Below are 24,682 nucleotides of genomic sequence, written 5' to 3'. Positions count from 1 at the left end.
ACCGCTGGCTGCACATAAAACTGCCAGGCCATGCTCTAATTACCGTTGTTCTGCACACATCGGACAGGCCGTTGAGCAGCGACTTGTGTATCGTCGTTGGTGAGGATGGGGTTTTGGTTGAACCTCATGCAGCGATGAGCATGATTCACCCGATCGGCCATCCCTGACGTTGATCGGTTCTTGTTGGGTTCTGGCCAAAATACCCGGTGCAGATGCAGGTACACGCGTATCGATACGCCCCAACAGAGAGAAAAATTGTGTCCAGCTCGTACAATCGCGATCGCGTTCAGCATCGCCGGCCGAACATTCGGATTACACCGTCCAGAGTTCAGCCGACGAAAAAGCAACTAATCCCTTTGTTGCAGGACGGCCAGGCCGCGGAAACCCCAAAGACGATGTCGCATGTCTACCATAGGTCCACAGCTCGCCTATTTCCGAGCATCCTGGTGGAGATACCCCGAATCGAGAAACTGTCCACGTAATCCATTCCCCCCTGTTGAGGCTTGCATCGTGCCTGCCCAGGAATGTTTCAGCCACACGCATCACACATGTCAGGCACATTTGGCCGTTGAATGGCTGCGAACCCTGTGGCGGTGAAATGAGCCTTTCTTCTCAGGAGCCGCCGATGATGATGGATTTGTACCACCGTGTTTGTCGCGATAGTGACAGCTGTCCGGCAAACGCGAGACGGAATGGGGCTATTCTTAGCTGTTGCGGATCCGAGGCGCAGCTTCTTATGATCAACCACTAGATGTCCCCACAGCCAGGGTCCAAACAGAACCGTCGTCTATGCTAACATGTTAGGGCTCCAGAGTTTGTGTTTACCTTCACGATCGATACGACGAATGGGGACTTTCACGATGACGTCGATTCTACGGGTGCGACATGCACGAGTTTCAGCCATCGATCAACATGGCTATGACGTTGTGCTGATCACCATAACACCACGAACACAACATTGCACAAACATCCCGGATGCTCTTCAAAGATCTCCAAACTATACACGGACCAGTTTATGAGTCGCATCAATGATTCAAGTAGTCCCACAACGAGAGTCTGTCTAGCTATTCCCGCAAAGCGCAATACCAGCCACAACACAATACCCCCAATTCCACATCGTCGCACTGACCAAATCATCTACATTCAGAACCCCAACACCCAGTCCCATCAACGTCTCCCAAATTTCATCCCTTTTCCCAATCGGCCAGTTTGGAGTGCCCCAGTACCGACTCTTCAGTCCCTTCGCACCCGCTGCTTCGATTTGCTGCTTGACTGCTCCAACCTGTTTTGACGACATGCTTGCGAACCAGAGCTTGCCTACTGCGTCGCTGAGGGCGGCGGATGCGTAGTAAGAATTGGTGGTGTTGTACTTCGCATCTGAGACGGAGACGAGGGGCGCATCGAAGAATATGTACCGGTTTTTCATGGACTGAATGAGGTCGTAGGGGGCGTTTCCCGTGCCGACAATGGTAAGGGAGCCTGTATGGAGCGTCGAGCCGTCGTGGTATGTTAACCAGTCCTTGGAACGGAGGGGACCGAGTTGCGAGAGGAGGACTGGCCATGTTGCTGCCGGGTCGGATTTGAAGTCTATGAGTAGGACGGTGGTTGCACTTGGATCCATGTCAAAGACGCCGGTCTTTTTGTCTGGCTCTGAGGCTGGTGTTGCTTTCCGCTGTTCGAGGATGTTCAGAAGTGGGTCGATGTATAAGCTTTTCAGCGTTCGGTCGCTGGTCGTAGACTCCCAGGAATGACTGACTCGCAGTTCGCCATCTTCTGTCAACCAGATGTCTGCTTCGATACTGGTACATCCCGCCGCGAGGGCAGCATAGAGGGGAACAGAGCGCCAGTAATCGTTGTGAGAGTGGCAGCTCTTGGGTACTATGTCACGACTGAAGTCATCTCTCCAGTCGAATTGGAACGCTTTGGCTGCTTGCGGCTCTTCCCAGGTATCGACGATGTGCTGGAGGCCGCTGTTCTTCGGGGAAGGAGCGAGCCGCTTCAGCAGTATGGAGACAAAGGTGATATAAACACTGATGTATGTTAGTCTCACTTCGCACCTTGATCGGATCTCCTTACCCTCCAGCGATAGCACCGAAGATGGTCAAGATAACAGCAATAATCCCGAACCAAAGAACACAACGTCTTCTCCGTTGCTTTCGGTGGGCTTCGGTTTCACCAGGTCGACGCGATAACAAGCCGCACCAGTTCAATCTCTTCCACCGGTGCTGCGATGCAGTACGTCGATGTACTTGCCGCTGAAGCTCTAGCTCCTCCAGACTCATTGGACTAGAGATTCGACTGACAGCGTCATTCTCATCATCGCGATACGTTCGTGTAGTAGTGTCTCCGCGAGCCATGTCTGTACGGAAAGGCTGTAGTTCTATTGCAATGTCTGCTGTCGACATGAAATGACTGCGCAATGGTCAGACACACCACGGAAGAAGGAGATACTTGTGAGACCGTATAGCCAAGTTGATGTATAGGCTTGGCTTGGGGGTAGCACCCGTGCGATGCGCAAACAAGTACAGTGTAGAGTTGCACCAGTCGAACCAGCGCTAATCAAACTAGGCAAACCACGATAGGGTCTCACCTCATCTGGAAGTCACTAGTTTGATGATGAGAAGAATTGAGAAACCCGTTTTTCACTCACCTCTGCTGTCAGTCACTCTTTTGCTCCAAGCTCGTTGTCTTCCGCTCTGACATTGCATCTTCACCCCGAACACACACTCTTTCATATACACTTCGCCCTTCACTCCGCCCCGACTCAACACCATCCAAATACATCTGCCTGATCGTGCGTAGACAAGGAGCCCTCGCACAGCATGACACTTACGTCCCAGGCTTTCCGCAAGGCACTTACTTTCGCATCTATCTCCTCCACCAAACCACATCATCGCGACCTAGATTAGCACTTCCCTATTGCCGCTTTGGGACAACGGACCGTCAGTTTGGGACCGGGCGCTATCACCATCACTTACGCCCCGTGAGATCATTCGTAAGCCTTCACGTCTACACATCTACTCATACGATGAGATACCGCCTTGACGAAGGGCAGAAGGGCTCACGACGCGCGGCACTCTCTACTGCAGACGCATCGAACTCTCTATTGCAGGTGCCTCCAACTGAGGTCCGATCGGTTACACGACCGCGAATATACTTCGTCCGGAAGCAGATGCCAGGACTACAATGGATGAAGGAAGGAATATCGACTGCGTCGTCGTCGTCGTCGTCGTCATGGCATGAACTCAGGTTCACTCTACTAGGTACCCTCGGCGACCAAGCGCGCGGATACGACCAAACGCGGATAGTGGGAACATGCCCAGGTGGTGAAGTTTGTGTCATCCAGCTAAGCCTCGAGCACGGTTCCTTGCAGAAAGCTTCGCATGTAATACTCGTATCGTTTGCTCGTACTGTAAATAGCTACCGCGCGCAGGTGTGATGGGTTGGGTCGTTTACCGAACTCGGTGCTGGTATGGGATTCGCTCCAGTGGTTAAATGATGTTGTTCCTTCAGTGTGCCTTGTTAAGGCTTGACCTCTTCATCGTCCCTAGATTGTATGTTACGACGCCGACGGTATGGTATGATATTGCCTGGCTACATCATCTCGCAGACCGATGGTGGTGGTGTTGGAGCGCTCTCGTTGTTGCCTTGGCGGCGTGGCTGCATGGCCGCGCGGTCCTATCTGCATCACCCATCCAAACATAAAAAATGACGTCCAGAAAAAGAACAGACGGGAAAGCGGGAAAGGCGCACTCGTCCATGTGCGTTGCGCGACTATCTAACGCCCTGCGCGATCTTCGCATGTGAGAGTCCGCAAGTTCCGCAAATCAATCCGAGGACCCCAGCAAAGAAAAAAGATACTGCACATACGCGCGCCTACAAACCTCCGCTCCGCCCACCAACCCTCAACACCTACCACCTACACACCAACCACCAACCCACACCCAACCATCCCTCGCAGCCCGGATAAACACCCGCAGCCCGCGCACAACCTTGCGCAAAGGGTCTTAGAGCCCCACGCGTATTGTTGCCAGCGAGGCTGCGGACGGCTCACATGCACCTGTCTCTCGTTGGTCTAAACCCCTTGCAGGCTAGTTTCTGTGGGGTTCTTGCATGTTGACAGGAGGCCCGATGGGAAGGACGCAAGCTATCTTCAACCGAGCAGATCACGCACGGCAACACACCGACATTCACGGACGATATTTGCGAGACGGTCTCCTGCTGTTGTTGCCATTGACTTGGGGTTTTGGACAGGGAGAGTGGTGGCGTGAACGCGCGACGCGTGACGATGTTCAAAGACCTGATGGACAGACCACCTTTGTCGCTTCTTCTTCCTCTTTGTTGACATTATCGTCGAGGTCTTTCCACAATTTCATTTTGTCCTAGACTAAGATTGGGGTATCTTAACCTAGTGGGTTTGGCTGTATGCACGCGGTATGCCAACTCACCACACCGACTCTTTTTCACCCGCCGTCAACAGATCAACAATAAACAGCAGGGACCCAACCTCGTTTATTTTTTACATCGTTCGCTACACTTAAAGCAAGCTTCAATATCTCATTGTTCATAAATCACATTTTCAGCTTTTCTTCGCATTTGATACCCTTCATTTTCTTCGCTTTGTTATTTTGGGTCAAGAAGATTGAGCATCCGAGCTTCACGATAATAAACGATCACGAAACGAACGGCCGTCACGGATATACACAACAAAGAAATTGGGAACCCCGCATTCCACTACTTACTCCATCCCGCCACTACGGGAATCACCAACACACCACCTCATAAAACCTCACTAAACCGCTACACAACCCACATACACAATGGGCAAGGACTCCTCTTTCCGCCTCTGCATAGCCTCGCTGCTCATCATCCAAATCGCCTGCTGGGCCCTCACCCTGCTCGATCTCTACCATCCTGGCAAGCCCACAGCTATGCTACGCACCACGATGGACTTGGCCTCGCTATACTTTACGAGGCTGGGAGGCCAGAGTAGCGCTGCGTTGCAGCACCTGAGTGTACGGGATATCACAGCATTGGTCTACTGAGAGGACGAATAAGAGAGGGGAACATTAACGACTTCACGACTTGGGATGACGGGTTATACGATGGCATGGCATGGCATGATACCAACGGCGTTTATTGGATTTGGGAGTACGGCGCATGGCTTCATCTTCTCCCGTTTAACCCGGTTATCGCGCGGTCGAAACACCAACACAACAATACCACAACACAACCACACAACTACACACAGCTCTCACAGCACAGCTTTCATCGCATCGCTGCCCCATCCCAGCCCCAGACGCACAATCACGTATCGTAACGGCACACATAACTGCTCCAAGGACCCAGCCATTAAACTGTTGTTACCCTAGCATACATGATCCGTCATAGCAAAACGACACGATGTCTGAATTTAACAAATACACAATTCCTAGAGGCCTTCCAAAGCCCTAGAAATTGTGTATTTGTTGAACTCAGACAACATGCTGTTACGTTACGGCTCGCATACTAGGGTAATAACACTTTAAATGCTAGGTTCTCACAGGCTGTTAGTCAAGGTGTGAAGGAAGCATGACGATGGGATGGACAGCAGGAAAGATGTTGTGGGCTGGAAGGAAACGAGGGGAAACCCGCACGCGCAGGTCGTGGTGCAGGGAGTTAGTTTGAGCTTTGCTTTGTCTTTATATTTGATATGAATACCCCAGTTCCATCAAACTACATGTTTCACTCCACAATACATGCTCAACATACTCCACTCAAGATGATCTTGTGATAAAATGCATTCTCTTTCCATGACATCTAGCTCAACAGACAGGCTTTCACTTGCCCATCCGCATGATCCCAGCAATTTCGTCCCAGGAAAAAAAACATAGACCTTCCCACGCCCCGATGAACCCACGGAACCAGAGATAACCGAAACACAGAATAGACACTAAGATCCTGTAGCGATTGTTCAACTCCCATGTCCCCCGTTTGCGCCGTTTGTTTGAGTTGATTGATAAACACCGATTTGAATGCATGTTGATGTGAAGATCGAGACAAAGGAAAACTGGTCATGTTGTGATAGAAGGGTTTCACTGCGTGGCTTGGTGGTTCAACTCGTGCATCATGCTTACTTCGCCGAGGTGCTTCTGGTCGAAGTGTGAGGGGGAGTGGTCGTCTGAGACGAGTTGAATGGGCGGCGCGGGGCTAATTGCGTCGTCGTCGTTTGAGTGGGTGTCCTGCGTCTTTGGTGTCTCTTCACTCGGCCTGAGCGTCGTTGTGCTCTCAGCTAGCGGGTCTGAGGTCTGGCTCTCTGCGGCTGTTGGAGCTTCAGGCGCTTTGCCGTTCGCAGCCGTAGCTTTCTCTTCGGTATGCGTCTCGCCCACGTCCTCGATATATTGAGGCTTGTTCTCATTCTTGTTGTCGTCTTCGGGGGTGATCGCCTTTGTAAGACTTTGGAAGTTGAACATTGGCTCCGTGCTATTCGAATCCTGTGGAGGAGTATCGGTGTCGCCCTGGGCTAAGCTGATGCCTGATGCGTTTGAACTAGGCACGTAAGAAGAGCCAGGTGCGAGGTTTTGGTTCTCTTGCTGTTGTAGTGAGTTTTGGAATGAGTCGGCGAACGAAGACGAGGACGAGGAGGCGTTGGATTTATTGCGCTCGAGATGAGAAGGAGCCGGATTGCTGGTGTCAGATTTCTCTCGCTGAATCTGTGCGCGACTGGCTTCAAGATGCTTCTGCGGGTCGTCCTTGGTAGCCGGCGTGTTCAAAGTCGACGTCGGTTCTGACATGGGATTAAAGCCACCGGCGCCACCAGACCGATCAACTCCCTTTCCTTTCCCAGCCGCCGAAGAGCTGCCCGCTTCCGTTTCGTCGATGCCATCAATCTCGATGGGGTGGAAGCCACTGCCGATATTCCGTTGGGCTTTGGCAACTTTCTTGATTTCCTTGGCCTTCTTCTTACCCTCCTTCTTGGCTTCTTTGGCGGCGTCCTTCTCTTCCCTCTTCTTGCGGTCTTCTTCGGCTGCCAGACTCAGGCGTATTGCTTCCATCATCATAAGCTCCTCGAGGTCATCAATCCTGTTCCCTCTCCTAGAGCTTATTCGGCTGGGGTATAGGTCGCCCGAGTTTCCTGGCTGACCAGACGAGCTTTCACCTTCACGTCGTGGTGTCCCGTGTCCACTGCTACCAGCGCTGTCGCCAGTGAAGATCCGCCTTCGTCTTCCAAGGCCGAACCGGCTCTCTCCTTGTGGAAGATTTCCCATCATGTATGCAGCATTGTGTAGCGCAGTAGCCGCGGCAGCCCTTCGCAAAGCGTGGGATTTCGCGTCTGCCAGTTTCTTGGCCCAATCAGGCCGCACCATGTCGGTTGTTATCACAGTCTTGTCCGTGACTGCCAGTGACGTCGCCCTTCTTCTACCAGGGCCGGCCGCAGTGGGCGAATTCAAGGACGAGGTGGATGACATTGCCGACGTCGCGCTACCCATGCCGTTATGACCCTGCCCATTATAGACGAGCCCTCTCCTAAAAGGCGGCGGCTCGTAGGTCACTCCAAACTCGGTTTGTGTGCAGTACGGGCAAGCAGCTGCTTCCGAGACCAGCTGAACCTCTTCCTCCGGCTCAGCAGATTGCGCACCCTCAGCGCCTGGTTCTCCGTGGTGCTCTGGTGGATGCGGATCGGGTCTCTTGATCTGAACGAAGCACTCTGAGCAGATAGGCTGATCGCAGCAACGCGTCTTGTTCAAATGTGGCGGGTAGTACATGAAGCAGATGGGGCACTCGGAGGCATTCTTGTAGAGAAAAGCCTCAACCCGTTGGCCATTGACGTACGGGTCTTTGGGGAGGTGTAGTTCTTGCGGGGCCATGTCAGACTGCGAAGCATTGCGGGAACCGGTCGCGAGAGAGGCAAGTGTTTTGGCGCGGCCACGGAAGAATGGCGAGGACGAGGAGTTGTTCGCGATCGGAGAGCCAGGCGAGGGGAGGGAGAAGGTGGGATTCGACGGGGAGAGGCCACCCCCGCGCTCTGGCTCTTGGGACATGGAGCGAGCGCCCATGGGCACTGTGAGCTTGTTGAGACTGGGCTCCGAGCTGCGCGGGTTCCATGCCGTGCTGAGGTGGTTGTTCGTGGTGACTCGGGGCGGCTCTTCGGGAGGGATGTCATCTGCTGCGGGCAGCGGGCGGCCGTTGACGACCTCGACGAGCTGGTGCTCAGTCCAGGTATCTTCGTGGTCATCGAGACCCCGCCAGAAAGGAGCGAGTCGTCGCTCAATCTATCACGTGTGAGTTCAGTTCTCGTGTTAATCCTAAAATCACGGATAGAGGCATACCTGTAGCTGCCGCACCGTGGGCTTGCTAAAGTCCTCTGGTCCCGTGTATACCCCGAGCGTAACCAGGTATCCTCCGTCGACGCCTTCCTCCTTCAAACTCCTCTCGCGCTCCTGGGCCCTCAGGATGCGGTCCTTCTCCAGCTTGCGGGCCTCGCGCTCCGCCTTTGTCTCCCGGCGCGGTTCGAGGGCGGGGTCGCGTTCGGCATTGTCGCCGGTGCGGATGCCGAGGAAAGACAGGTCCGGTCTGCTGCCTCTGTCTCTCCGCGAGTTGCCATAGGGACTGTTCCCCGGCCTGTCGTGTGTGGATGCGGCGGGCCCGGCAGTCGAGGGCGAGGTGGGCTGGTGAGCACTGGAGCGGCGGGCGTGGCCTCTCCGCTCCGGCGTGGCCTCTTTGCCCTGCGAGTTGCCCATGGTGCGGGTGGAAGGATGGATGGAGGAATTGGATTATCGATGGTGAAAGCGGATCGCGCCGGGCTCGCAGCAGGGCGGGCCGTGGATGCCCAAGTGCCAGTGACGCAGTCTGTGCGGGCAGGGATCAGGTCGTTATCGCGACAGCTAGCGAGGGAGAGGTGGTGGGCGTGTCCGGTGCAAGATAGCCGGTGTCACAAGGACATCGATGCTGGGGACTGGCCGTGGGTGGCCCTTTCCGACGCGCCTCACGAGATGCGATTAGATAGACAGAGTAGTCGCGATCGACAAAAGGGGCGCATGGGCGAGGCAGGCAGAGGCAAGTGCAGTGGGGAGTGGGTGTCGACGAGCAACCCCGGAGTGATGGCGCCCTGGAGTCGACGATTCCTGGATGATGTCGTTGCTTGGCAGCTACGCAGCGGACTGTCGATCGCAAATGAATGTTGCGTATGTAGGAAGCTTAGGGCCGAATGGGCGGGGCGATGGAAAAGGCAATCAGGCGTCAGGAGCAGCCGTCGATCATGTCAGCTCAGCATGCCTTCACCATCATTCACAGAGTCGAGTAGTGACGAGGGCGCACGATGGGAGAGCAAACAGGCTGCGTGCTGGCGACATCTGGGCCTATATGCAGCCATGGCATGCTGCAGCTAGGTCCTGGAGCTTGTGCCGCTTAGCCCGCGCCGCCACGATACCAATACCAGGAACCAACCTTGGGCCTTGTCCCAGTCCTGCTATTCCCGCCCGCAGTCGGCGACCACCAACATCACCACTTCGTTATCATCAAACACTCGAAATTCGCCCTCAAACACTGTGCTGTTCGCTACCAAGCAGACGTTGGGCGACACGCGAGCACTGCACCCCGCCCAAATGCGGGGCTCCAGACATTGACACTTGGTCAATGGGGTTGCATAACATGTTGCTTACTACCTCCCGTCCTACGCCGTGTCCACTGCTAGCCTCACCACCCTCGCGCCCCTTCAAAGGCTGCTACCGCCTCATGTCAGATCGTTCCAAATTCCCACGACGACTCCCAGTGGTATTTGTCTCCAGGGCCCGAGATCTGCTTGTCCAGCCGACCCCACTCCGGACTGTTCAACAATATTAGCTTGTGCCTGAAACGACGTCATCATCGACTTACTGGTTGATGCCATCAACGTAGTCTTGGGCCTCAATAGCGATGCATCCGTCGCGCGGGATGAGTTTGTCTTGGCCAACAACACCCTGCGTGCTCTTGAACTCGCTCTTCCCGTCGTTCCAGTTGCACGTGTAGAGGACAACGGCATCTTGGTTCGTCGTCAACTTGGCCTCGATGCCACTGTATGCGCTCGATAGCGTGAGCACAGCTGCGCTCTTGTTCCTGGCCTCGTTGAACGCCCAGGCACCGTTGTAGCCGTGGCATCCGTTTCCGCAGTGGTTCTCGAATTCCTCGTTGCCTGATGCAAACCCAAGTTCATGCGGTGCGGACCAGACTAATCAAATCAACATCAACTCATATTAAGTTCACAAAGAGATTACTCACAATCATCAATGGCTCCTGCGGGGATTTGCGCAATCTCGCCGGTGGGAAGAGCGTTCGCATCGGCGACGAGCGCATGCTTGGCCTCTGGCATGTACACAGTGTGGTTCCAGACCGTGCGGTTGTCAGGGCGTTTGAAGGCATCGAGCTGGAAGTAGGTATGCTGCGTCAGCATGAGCGGCGTCTTGGCCTCGGGGGATGTGGCATCCATGGAGATGTGCCACTTGTTCTTCGAGACCGAGTACGTGACGCTCGCATCCACACGGCCAATCATACCCAGCGAAGAGTTGGAAGCATCGCTGATGGAGAAGGTGATGGACGAATTGGTCACGGCGCTGACGTTCCACATCCTGTAGGACCAGTTGTTCGTACCGCTGTGGAGGGTGTTTGGGCCATCGTTCTTCTCAGTGTGGTACGTGGCGTTGTCAATGGAGTATTCGCCGTTGCCAATGCGGTTGACATATCGCCCTGGGATGGCATTGTAGACGGGGTGTCCGGGGTCGACGGCTAGAGATTATTAGTTTGTCTTGCGATGCATGCGCGACAGCAGCTTACGGTAGTAGGACGTGTTGTCATAACCTAGGACGATGTCTAGCTCCTGGCCTGCCGGGTCTGGGTTTTATTAGTAGATATCATCTAGCATGATCAGTGCATTCTACCTTTGACGAAAAGGTTGGTGAGTGTAGCAGCATAGGGAATGAATTGCGCCCTGATTCCCTCGGCCTCAATCGTGTACCTTCCTTGCGCATCTGGATGTGGAGAGCCTGGGTGCGCAAGCACAGTTCGTGCAGCAGCAGCGGCGAGAGCGACTGGGATATACCTCATGGTGAAGTAGGCTAAGAAGTACTGTAGTGGGAAAGAGCGACCGCGCCAACAAACATTCAACCTACAGCACCCACATCTTTATACATTGCAATCCAAAAGCGCCCCTCCAAACCGCATGCACCTTCATTTCTAGAAGTTCGCCCTGATATTAATCATCACTGGCGTCATGGGTGTATCCGGGGTTAAACGGGGGCTTGGCCATATAAAGCAATCTGTCTGAAGTATTACTCCGGCACCTCCTGCAGGTACTAGGTTCCTTAGCCGGGCGTCTCTATGCTCTAAGCAGACACTTGAGTGCATTGTGTCTTGTTTACTAGATCAAATCTGGGGTTGGTATTTGATGGGGTGTGGAGGACAAGACGCGCAGGCGGTTCTACGGCACGTTACTTGCCATGTGGGGCGACGAGCCGGATGTGATGAGGCTTGCTCCGGGGATGCCCTTCTTCCTGCTGCAGCGAGCCTTCGACGTCACCAGATTCCATCTCAGCTGAATCTCTGGCATCTGTAGAATACACTCGACTCGCTTTCTGACATTCTTTTTCTCTGAGAATTGGTGTTGTCACCTCATCCTTCCGCATGACAAAGCTTCAGTCCTGTGCCCGAGCGATTGAATTTCTCATCTACCCTCTTCAACAATCAAGAGATTATAGGCTATGTCTCAACATGTTACACCAAATCGCGGCACCTCTGGTGGGGATTGCGATTGCAGGACGTACGCAGAAGTAGGATTCGTCCCTTGACATCCAATAACACCTGCCGCCTCTTGCCGCGTGTCTGGTTGCCTAACATACCCATGCTTGGCAGCTGATGGGCTGAAGGTACATTGGAAGGATCGAACGTACTCACCTCAACAATCCCTACAAACAAGCTCTTCTTATCCCCAACCATGGGCGCGCTTGAATTCATCTGCGATCGAAGGTTCCACCGCAGTTTCGTGCTTCCCGCCGACCCTGATGCCGACCGACCCAAACCCTATCATGTATCCTACTCCGACTTTGGCGACGCCGACAGCAACGCAGTCGTCTTGTTCTGTGGAGCTATGTTTGGGCAGCGCCTGTCTTACTCCCCTTTGGATCAATTAGCAAAGAAGCATCATGTCCGAATCATCCATCCGGATCGTCCTGGTGTTGGTGGGAGTGATGCTGTGACGCCTGGAAAGCGGATTCAGACCTGGCTCGGTTGGTAAACATGTTCTTCCATGAAGGCGGCTAACTCATCCACGTAGAAATGGTTCCCCAACTCCTGGCGCATTTGAATATCGAGCATGTTTCGGTTGCTAGTCACAGTGGGGGTAACATCTACCTCGTGAACCTTATCCTCGCCTATCCACACCTGCTGAATCCCAATCATCCATACGTCTGTTTCTTCGCTCCATGGGTACACTACTCCCACACGAAAATGACGCATCTACAGGCTACTGGGCTTCTTCCCGCGTCTCTAATAGGGAAAATGGGCCCCGTCGCCAGATTCATCAATCAGAATGTCGTTCCGCTGGTTGGCTTGAGCGGCACCCTCGTTCAAGGAATATCCACTTCATTGTCGCGCTCAAGCTCTACTGCAGGCCCAGTCTCTCTTGCAGCGTCCGAAACAACTGAGCCTAGAAAGCCAAGTGATGGCTCCCACGACGCTCTCTACGATCTCGCACTTGACGATCCAAAAGTCGTGGATGACCTGCGAAACCACATCACCAAGTTCGTTTTCGCAGAGTCCGTGGACGGTGTCTCAATGGACACACAGATGTTCTTGAGACGCTCTGTTCCGTGGAGTACTCCCATAGCCGAATGGGAAGATCTTGACGACGCAGTACAGCTGCTGTCCAAGACCATTGGCGAAGATGATCGACTAGCAGGAAACAGACGGGTCTGGGATATCGACTGCATGCACGCAGAACAAGACCAACTGGTCGGCGATAAAGGCAGGGATTGGTTCAACGCGATATGGGTACCAAGCCAAAGCTATGATTACAAAGATGCAGTGCTCCCAGGTACCGATCACGACTTGTTGGTGGACCCTGCCTTTGGTGGGAGCGAAAAATGGTTGCAGCGGGTCAGCGAGTCCTGGCAGACTTCGCAGCCTGTCGTAGGGGCTCCTTAGCATCAATTCTACCTTTGCATCGTCGCCTAGAAGTACGTTAATCGATAGCCAAGCCCTTGGTTTTCCTGTATCAGCATGCAAAAGTGATGACTCGTGCATACAACGGAGATAACACGGCACTTTGCAGTAACGCCGATCTGACGTCTTCATCCAAGCGAGTCGCAGGGCTGAACACGCGAACACCATCATAGCCCTGCATCGACCATGGCCGAAGACATGCACATCAACCCCCAACGCGCGAAGCAGCTCACCGAGAACATCGCGAGCATAACCTCGCGTATCAACGCCGCCCGCCAAGGCAACAAAGAAGTAACACACTCTTATCCCTCCAGCCCTTCAAAAGCACATCTACTAACACGCGACACTCCAGGTCCGCCTCATCGCTGTCTCCAAACTCAAACCCGCAAACGACATCCTCGCGCTTCACAAACCATCCTCCCCCTCGCAACCACCCTTCCAAACGCACTTCGGCGAAAACTACGTCCAAGAACTCCTCGAGAAGCACAAAATCCTGCCCCGCTCCATAAAATGGCACATGATCGGCGGATTGCAATCGAACAAATGCAAGCAGCTGGCTGAGCAGGTACCGAATCTGTGGTGTGTGAGTAGTGTAGACAGTGAGAAGAAGGCGAATGAGCTGGAGAAGGGGAGGAAGGCGTTAGTTGAGAAGGGCGGGGAGGGGGAAGATAAAGTGGAGGGCAAGTTGAGGGTAAAAGTCCAGGTCAACACCTCCGGCGAAGAAAACAAATCCGGCGTCGAACCCTCCGACACCCTCGCGCTATGCCGGCACATCATAGACAAATGTCCGCATCTCCTCCTCCACGGCCTCATGACCATCGGCGCCATTGCGCGCAGTCAAGCCACGACGCCCGAAACCGAAAATGAGGATTTTGTTAAGCTGAAGGAGGTTAGGGATCAGGTGGTTAAAGAATTGGGCTGGGAAGAGGGGCAGTTGGAGTTGAGTATGGGGATGAGTGCGGATTTTGAGGGCGCGATTAGAATGGGGAGTGATGAGGTTAGGGTGGGGAGTCAGATTTTTGGGGAGAGGCCGGCGAAGAAGGATGCTGTTGTTATGGAGAAGGAGACGAGGGGGGAGAGCTGAGGAGGTTATGGTGACCGAGCGGATGGGTCTGGTGTGAGAGCATATGTGGCTGGAGCATGGTAGATTTCGGGGCAAAGCAGTTGGACACGTGCTCTAGACAGATAGCCAACGTGGACTCGTTGTCTGAGACGATAAGAACTATACTTGTATATCGTGTCAGGTGGGGATATGAGCGATTGGATCTTCTCTAACATACACGGAAGTGAGGGTCTGGGTGTTGTTTTTAACTATACGAGTGTGGCTCCAATGTATGTAGTCGCGCGTTCAGATTATTTTCACATCCATCTCCACTGCTTTGTCATTCAATGCGCGCGACAGTCTCGTGCGCAAGCCCGACCCTTCTAAGACGTTTACCAGAAGTGTACCAATACGCGCATAATCGCCTTCTTTTCCTTCTACGGCCTCCAGTATGAGCCAGAACTGTCGTTTGTCGTAGACGACATCGACTACAAAGAGCAAAAAAACGAAGACCCGCTTAGCGACCTTGCCACGGCAAACATTGTCCCATCCAACTGTGCAGCCATCAAACTTACCAATACGCTCTCCTTCCAGTACAAGGCCGTGATCATAACCACGTTCCAGTTCTTGTCTCTCTAGTGTCAGAAGTTTTCCCCGTAAGATAGCAAATCCATACGATATCTGACCCATAGGATCATCTCCTTTAGGTATTGTTAGGGCGCTGAGGAGAGTGGCACATGCTATGATTGGACGAATGTATCGCATACGCCAGGCTACTGGACCTTGGGCTGCAGCCCATGACCAGGAGGGAGCGCGCCAATTATCGTGTTTGTTTCGTATTGGCTTGGAGGGGAGCCAGCCGAGGCTTGAGATGAAAGTGCTCTCCCAATGCCCCGCCAGGTATCTACCCATCTTTGAGGGAATGAGCTTAGCCAGCGCTTGTACGGCAGGGAAAATGTCGCCTGGGTATGTGAGTGACTTTGACGCGTATGTCTCGATCAAATGCTCCCACTTTCCTTCGATACCCTCGAGCGGTGATAGCTCGCTCAATTCGAGCGCGCCCTGACGGTCCCTGCGATCAAAGCTGTGATCGAAGCCATCACATTCGCAATGAAAGCACTCTCGACATTCCCACCAGAGCTCCTGCTCCATGAAGTGAACAATTCTTGTAGATAGCATCCGCTCCTGGAAGACCCAGCCTCTTTCAAAGAGCGGCGTTTTCATATCACCCAGCACCTCGTGACAGTGAAGCTCATATGTCTTGTCGTCGCTGTCCGTAAATGTTTTCGTACGCGACGTGAACCGCTCATCAAGCGTGACGAAACATCCTTGATGAGGGTTCGCTGCCCATGTTGCTGATAATGTCATAGACGCATTTGCATAGATATGCGACATTCGACTTCCTTCATGACGCCAATCATCAATCGAGTCTTGAATGATACCTGAATCACAGTGAGCGTTGCAATAAAGTCTTTCGATTCAAGAACCAAGGAGCACTAACAGAGGGAGTCGATCCATAGATACTTGAAGCCAATACTATTGGCAAACTGAATTGCATCTTTGAAGGTTTTGGGCAGCTCTTCCCAAGGAATATTGACAGTATACTGGTCAAAATTTCTTGTAGTGGTCTGAATCACAGCCTGTCCTCCCCAGCAATGGCTCAAACAAGCGTATTCAGCAACTTGGGTATCCGAACTGAATAGTTTAACTCTGTTGGGTCCTTGGATGTATATCACCCTTGTTGGGAGTGGCGAGCGGGAATTCGAAAGACATTTTTGGTGACCAGACAAGCAGTCAGAATACCAATCTTTTACTCTTCTGACAGCAGCTGCAGAGCCTGTGTGGCGAGTGACCATGGGAGTCAGTGGTATAGAATGCCAGGGACTTGAAAAATCTTCTTGAATCAGCAAGACTGTAGTATGGATTCTGAAATAGCGTCGTAATCCCACTTACTGTGCGAACGAGGGCGAGCAGTTTCAACGAACTCGAAAGGTGTACATTTGAGCACAAGTTTTAACCATAAGCCATCTTCGGAGCTCTTGCGGTAAAAGTAAGTCAGCAGGCCCATGAACATCTGCCCAGCACGTCCAATGTCGATGTCGACTTGCTGTCCTTTGTCTTGCAGTCGTTCCATGTAAGGTTCAAGCGCCCAAGCGATGATCTCGCAACCTGGGCAGCCCTTTTGTGCAGTAATAGCAACTTCCCATACCGGCTTACTGTGCGGCCCACATGTTCCAAGACCGTGCCTTTCGCGATAGTCAGGGTCCCAGACCTCGTTTCCGAGGTTAAGACACACCTGACATATCGTCTCAGGAAGAACCTCAGCTGCAGCAACGGAAGACTCACCTGAAGCGAATGGAGCTGTTCGCTTTCTTTTACGGCTCGGTGGTGTGGCAAGGCTGAAGGCTTCAGACTCTTGATCGTCCGCTTCGGCCATGGTAAACAGGTGTGAGCGTCTGATGCTTCGGAAAGGAATGTAAGAGATTATTGGCCAGCTACCTAGGCATTTAAAGAAGTTGCAAGGTTAATTCGGAGCGAAGATCAGAGATTTCACGCTGACACGCGGAAGGAAGATGAGGAAGCCACCACCTGGGCACTCAGCCTGATCACGTGTATGCGGGGCACAAGCTCAGGGCCGCGAAAGGCGCTCGCATGATTTCGCGTACGCTTTCGAGCAAACTGAACACCACAGGTTCTGTTGCTTCAGCTAATCATTACAGGGCTATGGGGATCTAGGTGTGGTACGACACCGCGAACGCCTTCATACCTAAAGCTTCCTAATATATACGAGTTACAGTCTCTGTTCGAAAAATTACCGAACCGTAGCCTGAAGCAAACATGGCCAGCGATTGGGTACAGAATGGGGAAGAGGGTTAGCTAGGCCGCCTCTTTAAGGGGGATTCTGGGGCTATTGCAAAGGGATCCACATTGTGGCAGCTCTACCGCATATTTGAAGATACAATGACTCGCAAAGCCTCGGCCAAGGACTCGGCGTCCAAAACAGCTTCTCTCGTCTCCTCTGAACCGAAAGCCTGGTATGACGTTATTGGGATATATCTCACCTCCGCAGAAAAGATCGCGGACGAAGATGCTCTGAAAGCACTGGTGGAATACATTGTGGAACTGGCAAGTCTTCCCGATGCTATCAACGAGAGCCATGAAACGGTCGTCATCGATCACATAGGCCACGCCGGGGCGTCGGTGCCTATCGAGCCCGGAGAACCCCTCGTGATGGGGTATGGAGGGGAGAGACTGTGGAGGGACTTGCCAGACTTGAGTATGGAACTAACAGAGCGCTTTCAAGGTAAGATATGCCCCGCTGTATGCGGTGATTGCTTTGTTCGTTGACTTACTCGTCAACATAGGACCTGAGCAGTACCTTTCAGATACACCATCACCAGCGGACCTTGAAGCTGCAAAGACGTTATGGAAGAACTTCAACGCTTTCCTCGCCCTCATAGCCACAAGCGCTAGGGTGCAGACAATTCCAGTCCTTGCAAATGGGATTCGCATGGCCCGCATGACCTTGGTGACAGCCCTTGAACACTCGCCGAACACACGCAGGGGCAAGGGGACTGATCTGCACATACCCGCTGCTGAGGCATGGTTCCAGATCGCGGGCGATGAGATTGGAAAGCTTTGTGAAGCTGGGACGGAAACGTTACCCCCGGGTGATCTTTGGGCCAGTCAAGGGGGCGGGGACCTTTGCGACAGTGCTAGATTGGAGTTTTGGAAGAGGAGAATGTCTGAGTTGGGGGCCAAGTATGGGGAAACAAAGTAGGCTTCGGGCCCTGTGGGTGTAGCCTGGTAGCGTGAGAAGAGATCGCGGGGTCTGGCAGGTGCCGGAGGTGTAAGGCAGTAAGACACACCAGCCACCACTGCAGCACATCTTGAGTTATCAGGATGCAAATTACAGCCTGATACTATCTCTTGTAGCCGATTCAGTCAAGCTCTTGATTTGTTTCAATCGGTGGTTAATGTCATGGTGGCTCACTGGTTGATGTGGTGGCAGTGCCTGCATGCGTACTCACCCCACCAAGGCTGAGCATGCCTTGCCTCAGGTGCGACTCCGCCCTACGCCGCTCTCTTGAGCTTCCGTCTGTCATGTTTTCTTACCTGCTAGTTCTCCTCTCGTTCCCACTCACCATCCCATCATGTCGTTCGGCTTTTCTGTTGGCGATTTGATTGGTGCAGCAAACTTAACATATCGTTTGATCAGAGCAGTCCAAGGCAGCCATGATGCGGGCGAAGATTATCGGCATGCAGTCCATGAGCTAGGATGTATGCAGCAAGCATTCATGCGAGTCAGCTGTCTGGGCTCAACCCCGAATGTCTCTCAAGCTACATTCGACGCCGCTTCTTATATCACCATGGGGGCCATGAGCATCATCCAAGAATATTTTGATAAGACCAAAAAGTACGAGCGAAGACTAGGTAAGCTAGGAGCTTCGGGCATAGCGCAGAATTGGAGGAAATTCGGGTGGACTTTGTACAAGGCGGACGATATGAAGGAGTTGAGAGAAACGCTGCACAAAAGGCTCACTTCATTGAATGTGTTATTAGTGGCTGCCAATCTGTAAGTTGAGAAGTCTGCATACTTTGTACATTCGCTAACTTGGTATCGGAGTGAGCCCATCGGTACTGGCGATGCTGTGAGGTACGTAGTAAGTGACGAGCAGCCATCATCGAGAAATCGTAGCGCATCGACCACCCGAAACGACTCGAGCGCCAAGGAGCCAGTGCCAGCTGGGGAATCGCAGCCCCCTGGTTCAAGCACTGGCAACGAAGAGACGTTAAAAGCCGAGTCTGGAACAACTGTCCCATCGACAGAAGCTGAATCGGATCTGGATACGGCGAGTCTGTCATCTATGCCTTTTTCTCTGTCGGTGTTTTCGCCTGTGGAGCTGAGATTGTTGATCACGGACCCTACGAGGCGCTCGATCAGAATCAAAGAGATCGCTGGACTGATGCGGACTTTGATATTAATGGGAGATCATCAACTAGATCTAGGCAACCCCGAGGAATTCATGTCGCGACTAGACCGAATCTGCGGTGATAACCACGACAAACGACCCATCAAGTTCAAAGATGCAGTAGGGCGAAAGTTCAGCTTCCCATGGCACTTTTGTAGTACGTGGAAGGTAAGACACAGTATATCAGCCTTGTGCGAGCATAGTACTGACTTGGAGTCAAGGGAATGGAAGAGTTGATTAAGCAAGCTTTCCTACATGTCGACGTGATTGGACCACACGTACATGAAGGACACTATGACCTTATCGGCCCTGATGGTGAGATAATACTTCCACAAGTGTGGGACTCTATGGTACAGCCCGACTGGGCTGTAACTATGCATATGTGGCCCATGCCCGAACCTCCACCTGGCCCGCATCCTCCTCCTCCGCCCCCAAACATGGAAATGTTCAAGTCTTTAAACCTACAGATAGGTTCACGAGGATCACGAAAAAGACAACAGCCATCGGTCGACGTAGGTTCAAATCATGAGACACCTCTGAAAGGCTTGCAAACGCCGCAATCCCCTTCACTCACAGGAACATCAGCCATGAACACTGGTTACCGACTGTCTTCGGAAACTGACCACGGGTCTACTCAATCAGCGTCGCAAACAAGCTGCACATCCATATCAGATGAGGACGTCGTGGAAGAATGAGCAGAATACCGGAACGCGGAGTTGTACCGGAAGGCAGCGTAGCGGATACATCATTGGAAAATGCAAGCTTTGATGCTCACGTATCGAAGCGCGGCGGAGACAATGCACAGGCGCGCCATCCACAACACCACAAAAGCGCATCAATATGCCTACGTTTCATCATTACGTAGCCCCCGGTAACTCGAATAAACCTGTATAATAAGAACACACCTAAGCCGCAGGATCCAAGAATCCCTCCAACGTCTCATAGTTCAACGGCTTGAACAACTCGTTACTCAGATCCGCACCGCTACTTCCCAACAAGCCTTCAAAGTTCTCAAACGCCGCGTCGAAATTCAACCAGTCGGGTGACTGTTCAGCGAATCCAAATCCGGCGGGAGGGCCCGTCATGGGCGCCGCGCGATCTGCACGTTCGCTGCTTGTGGGGTGTTGACCGGGTGTAGGAGCGCTTATCGGGTTGAGAAGACTGTTCATGGGCGAGTTGGCGTGAGGATGATTTTGGTGTTGCTGGAGCCGAGGATCGATAGGCGTCTCCCCCATGTTCTGCGACCAGGGCTGCGACTGGTTCTGTAGTGGCATCTGGTTGTTATGTGTGTTTTGCGATGCTGGCGGCTCCGTCTTCGGCTCGGTCGGTCGGGGTTCGGCTGGAACCGGTACCGGTGTATTGACAGCGTTGGTATTGCGCCCTGCTGCATTGCTGAGTACGGCCCGTCCGAGATCAGCTGTTGTGCCTGCAGACCACCACGAGTTTCGTAAACGGTCGAGAAGGCGGACGCATTGCTTGAGTTCCTCGGTGGCGCGGTTGACGTGGACCTTGAGGCGGCGAGAGCGAAAGTGACGATACACCACGCTGAGGGCTACACCGAGCGCGTAGGGTACGATCGGAAGCGGTGGGAGTAGCTCGGGGGATTCAGCGTTGAGAAGATGGATCACTCGTGTCGCGGAGAGACTCTGTCGGACGTAAGAGGGTGTTGACTTGACCGGCGCGTTGATGGAGAGGGATTTGTGGGAAGCCATGCACATGGTGTGATGGAAAAGCGATAGGAGACCTGAAATAATTAGCAAAAATAGAATTCCAGGATTTGAAGCCACTTACTCATGATAGGGCCATCGAGCTTGTCTTCACCATCTCCAACCATCTCTTCAAACCCTAAGAAGTCATCACCTTCCCAGCCTGTCTCTTCAGCAGCTCTACCAGGCCTATAGTAGTCGATGACCTTGTCCAGCATCTCGGAGATTTGAAGCCAAATACCGAATGGGCTCGATCTCTTCTCTGGATCTTGGGGGAGTTGTCTCAAGCTATTGTCGCGATCATGCATCAGCAAAGGTCTTCCGTTCATACAAGCGTTAATCTTGTCCAGACTCCAAAGACACCAAAAGACATCCTCCAAATTGCCTTGGGATTCCGAACTTTGGTTTTTCCATTGATGTCCAAATTGGAGGCCGAAGGTATGCGCGTGATGGATGGCTTGTGCAAGATGCATGGAGGCTTGCTCAGCGCCATCTGGACCTTCGCAATGAAGTGATATGAGAGCAAGCACTTGGATGAGTACGACGCGATTCTTCTCTAGTTTTGCTTCGATCCCAACAATGACGGCATTGTAGAGCCTTTGAGAGAACTCGCGTGGATTGAGTGGCTGGGTCTCGTTACCCAAATAAAGATGCTTGGCGGCTGTTGCGTGCTTTGAAGCGACGATACAAATTGCTTGCATCAGAATTCGAGGTTCCCGACCATAGTTGTACTGCTCGTAGAACAGCTCCTTGTCCACAAGCGGGAGCAGCGGATGGACGTAGCTGAAGTAGATCTCGAGAAGCGCAGTTTGGTTCATACGAGAAGGGAGTATATCAACTCCGACCGCGTCTAGGTAGGTTAGGAGAGCCCTAGATACCTGAGCCTCCTGGTTGGAATGCGGACCTGTTTCTACTATCCGCGAAGCGCCTGAACCCACTTGCGACGATATCTGTCTCTGATCTCTTTCTTCGATCCATTGTCCAATGGGAGGGTGACTGGGCGACTGGGCAGTCTTTCCACGCTCGGAGTGAACTTGCTCTCGCAGGACGGCTTCAGGATTGAGATAGCCCAAGAAGTTGGGTGGTGTTTGGACTGTGTGGTCCGAGGCCGGGCTTTGCGGCGGCGGCATTGTGGATTGAGCATGGCCGTAGTCTCCACGGGGCCCCCTAGGATCATGAGGATTAGGATTGGGGTGATTGTAGCTGCCCGCTGATGGAGAATCTGATGATGCATCTCCATTTCGGGGAATGCTACCGGTGCCACCGGTGCCGCCGGTCGCTCCTTCCTCATCATCAAACGTATGCGAACACCTTTTCTAGTATAGCGTCAAATGATGGCCTTCAGAGGTTTACTGCTAGAACCTACTCTTCTCTTCTTGCATGATTCGCAGGCGCGATGGACTCCTGTCGGGTTCGTTAGCTGCTGCTTGTTGTGTTGCGCATTGCGCTGCTGCGCACGGTCTATACACACTTTTGCGCTTCCGGAAAAACTCGTTATTCGCGGCAAATGTGATCATTGTCGACATGTCGGTGGCCTCTGGGCGCGCTTCGTTCAGACAGCGCAGGTCGTGTATCGCAGGCAAGAGACGCTTGTTCTCCGTAAGACAACACGAGGTTGACGTTGCCAAGGTGGTGTTTCCTACACGTGATACGGTCGCGCGCCTGCCGCCTCCGCATTTGTTGGCGCTTGTGGAGCCGAGGCGATGGATTGGCCGCCAAAACCGTGAAACCGCAGGCATCACGAAACCTGCCCTACCGTTCGCATATTGCGGAGCAGGCCGGCTCGTCAATGTTGCTTACATCAACCTATGCCCTGAAGCATACGGTGTGGTTTATTGTTAAGATACCAACAGGCAGAAGCCGATGTATGCGTCAGGCCGTGTTTCTGTCGTAAATATCACAACACGGCAAAAGCGACCTTTCGCGGAGCTCATCTCGATACGGTCTCGTACTGCCTCGCTCGCCTTCCGTCCGTCCCGCCTCGCTCTATCACCGATACGGTTGCGCCTCCTATCACCGATAGTGCTGCTAATCACACTCGCCTCTAGTCGACTTGACGTATCCCCGCACAAAGAGACACAAGTACTTCCGTCTCTCAGCTCGTTCCACAATTACGACCGAGGGCTCCTTTCAACATCACTCGCAAAAGCCACGGATAGCTCGTCACAATGCGCCATCGCAGTATCTGTAGATGGCAACCGAGGCAGCCCTGGAGGGCGCCTCGCACCCGTTCCAATCTTACGTACCCTTCTCGGGCCTTAATATGCCATGCGCGGACCACGTACCTGGAGAAATCATGGTAATAGCATATGACAACCCTTACCGCACGCTTCATCGATATCAATCGGATGACGTGGCAGGCCTCCCATGACCGATGCGCATTCCATGTCGTGCGGAATGGACAGATACACCAACAAACCAATCCAAAAACAGGACATCCGGGAGGCACTTACCAACGTTTCATGGCTTGTCGAACTCGCAATGTTGGGGTCTGGAGGCCTTCAACACACCCGAACGTATCTATATGTTCGGCGTAACCACCATGTATTCGTCCGACGATGCTTTCATCAGATGGTCAACTCGATTTGGTGTCATGTGTATGTCAAGTCGTTTGTCGCTCAGAAAGATTGCTCTGTCACCCAACGTGACGGTATTGATCACAAGATCACAAACTCATCGGATTCCCAGCTATAAGTACATGCATGTAGAAGCTACTAATCCACCCGATCAATATCTAGTATGGTCGAGCCAGAAGCCGGTATCATGCGCCTTGCACGCGAGACTCGTCAGATGATTTACGATTACATCGTCAGCGACAGCCCAGATCGGACTATCAGAGTGACACTGGTCAAGTCGACACTGAATTCGAAAGACAAGCTTCAGAAAGACAAGCCCCAGAAGGAAGAGCCCCCGAAAGACAAGCTTCATGTCGAGAATTGGGGAACTATCCTGAATCTTATCTGCACGCATTGGACCTTCGAAAACGAAGTACTCTCCTACCTGTACCAAAGCTTTACATTCGTATTGACAGATAGCGAACGCACTTGTCGCCCCATTGTTGGAGCTTTCTATCGAGCCCTGGCGCCTAAGAACAGAGTCCGTGTACGAAGGATTGCCATTCCTTTCTTTACCATCCGTGGCCTTTTCGACCCGGCCCATTTCACTGATTCGTCTGTACTTCAACATTCCCAGGAACACCGTCTCAGCATCATCGATAATGCCCATCTCCACCCGTACGTACTCAAAACCTTGGCTCCAAGCGATGATAGAGGCCTTCGGAAAACACAAGCCAAGTTACTCGAAGAACTCGGTTATGCACTCATAGTATTGAACCAAATGCCGAGTTTGGAGTGCCTCACACTCGGTGTCGATGTCCTTGAGTTTCTAACCGAAAGTATCCTCCGGACCGACAGTGTTATCTACCGGAGCGAGCCATCGGTGCCAACATCCGATCTTACTGTTATCATCGACCAAGTCAGGCAAGGCAAACTGGGGTGCTTGCATCGTTTGATCAATGTCTTGGGTAGGGTCAGAAGCCTAGGTAAACTGCGCCAGGTTCGACTGGAACTAGACTGGAGTGACTTCGTGCAGGACGAATATCAGAAGGCTGGTGTGACGTTTGGACCATCATGGACGAGAGACGTCAAGAAAGAGATGGAGCTACGATTCAGAAAAATGGTCACTGCATGTACCAGGAGCATGGTTGCGACGACGATATATAAAGGAAAGTTGGTGTTGGATTTCCCCGGTATCATTGTTGTTCCAGGGAATATCTAACGAGCCATCGTACT

At 52.8% G+C, this 24,682-nt stretch overlaps 9 protein-coding genes across 9 annotated transcripts; 5 read left to right on the top strand and 4 right to left on the bottom strand.

The window, feature by feature from the left end:
* Positions 1–1,060: 1,060 nt before the first annotated feature.
* J4E90_000250 (uncharacterized protein) lies at positions 1,061–2,282 on the bottom strand (the record flags this gene model as incomplete). The annotated part of the gene is made up of 2 exons (XM_051429847.1): positions 1,061–2,030; positions 2,203–2,282. The coding sequence occupies 2 exons, from the start codon at positions 2,280–2,282 to the stop codon at positions 1,061–1,063; spliced, it is 1,050 nt and encodes a 349-aa protein (XP_051295334.1).
* Positions 2,283–4,820: 2,538 nt separating this feature from the next.
* Positions 4,821–5,045, top strand: J4E90_000249 (uncharacterized protein; the record flags this gene model as incomplete). Its single annotated transcript, XM_051429846.1, has 1 exon — positions 4,821–5,045. One exon carries the CDS (start codon positions 4,821–4,823, stop codon positions 5,043–5,045), a length of 225 nt encoding a protein of 74 aa, XP_051295333.1.
* Positions 5,046–6,074: 1,029 nt separating this feature from the next.
* SIP5 (SNF1-interacting protein) lies at positions 6,075–8,720 on the bottom strand (the record flags this gene model as incomplete). Its single annotated transcript, XM_051429845.1, has 2 exons — positions 6,075–8,252; positions 8,310–8,720. 2 exons carry the CDS (start codon positions 8,718–8,720, stop codon positions 6,075–6,077), a joined length of 2,589 nt encoding a protein of 862 aa, XP_051295332.1.
* A 997-nt stretch (positions 8,721–9,717) lies between these two features.
* On the bottom strand, positions 9,718–11,058 carry J4E90_000247 (uncharacterized protein; the record flags this gene model as incomplete). The annotated part of the gene is made up of 5 exons (XM_051429844.1): positions 9,718–9,805; positions 9,856–10,186; positions 10,237–10,740; positions 10,789–10,845; positions 10,893–11,058. The coding sequence occupies 5 exons, from the start codon at positions 11,056–11,058 to the stop codon at positions 9,718–9,720; spliced, it is 1,146 nt and encodes a 381-aa protein (XP_051295331.1).
* Positions 11,059–12,431: 1,373 nt separating this feature from the next.
* J4E90_000246 (uncharacterized protein) lies at positions 12,432–13,152 on the top strand (the record flags this gene model as incomplete). Its single annotated transcript, XM_051429843.1, has 2 exons — positions 12,432–12,435; positions 12,503–13,152. 2 exons carry the CDS (start codon positions 12,432–12,434, stop codon positions 13,150–13,152), a joined length of 654 nt encoding a protein of 217 aa, XP_051295330.1.
* Positions 13,153–13,356: 204 nt separating this feature from the next.
* J4E90_000245 (uncharacterized protein) lies at positions 13,357–14,254 on the top strand (the record flags this gene model as incomplete). Its single annotated transcript, XM_051429842.1, has 2 exons — positions 13,357–13,461; positions 13,523–14,254. The coding sequence occupies 2 exons, from the start codon at positions 13,357–13,359 to the stop codon at positions 14,252–14,254; spliced, it is 837 nt and encodes a 278-aa protein (XP_051295329.1).
* Positions 14,255–17,173: 2,919 nt separating this feature from the next.
* Positions 17,174–17,993, top strand: J4E90_000244 (uncharacterized protein; the record flags this gene model as incomplete). The annotated part of the gene is made up of 2 exons (XM_051429841.1): positions 17,174–17,516; positions 17,578–17,993. The coding sequence occupies 2 exons, from the start codon at positions 17,174–17,176 to the stop codon at positions 17,991–17,993; spliced, it is 759 nt and encodes a 252-aa protein (XP_051295328.1).
* A 2,097-nt stretch (positions 17,994–20,090) lies between these two features.
* J4E90_000243 (uncharacterized protein) lies at positions 20,091–22,021 on the bottom strand (the record flags this gene model as incomplete). The annotated part of the gene is made up of 2 exons (XM_051429840.1): positions 20,091–20,929; positions 20,977–22,021. The coding sequence occupies 2 exons, from the start codon at positions 22,019–22,021 to the stop codon at positions 20,091–20,093; spliced, it is 1,884 nt and encodes a 627-aa protein (XP_051295327.1).
* A 1,609-nt stretch (positions 22,022–23,630) lies between these two features.
* J4E90_000242 (uncharacterized protein) lies at positions 23,631–24,668 on the top strand (the record flags this gene model as incomplete). The annotated part of the gene is made up of 1 exon (XM_051429839.1): positions 23,631–24,668. The coding sequence occupies one exon, from the start codon at positions 23,631–23,633 to the stop codon at positions 24,666–24,668; it is 1,038 nt and encodes a 345-aa protein (XP_051295326.1).
* Positions 24,669–24,682: the final 14 nt, after the last annotated feature.

Source organism: Alternaria incomplexa (assembly GCF_024043165.1).
Source record: "Alternaria incomplexa strain BMP 0042 chromosome Unknown scaffold_1, whole genome shotgun sequence".
NCBI lineage: Eukaryota > Fungi > Ascomycota > Dothideomycetes > Pleosporales > Pleosporaceae > Alternaria > Alternaria incomplexa.
Note: the sequence above shows the minus strand (reverse complement) of the source record. Positions and strands in the feature narration are given on the sequence as shown.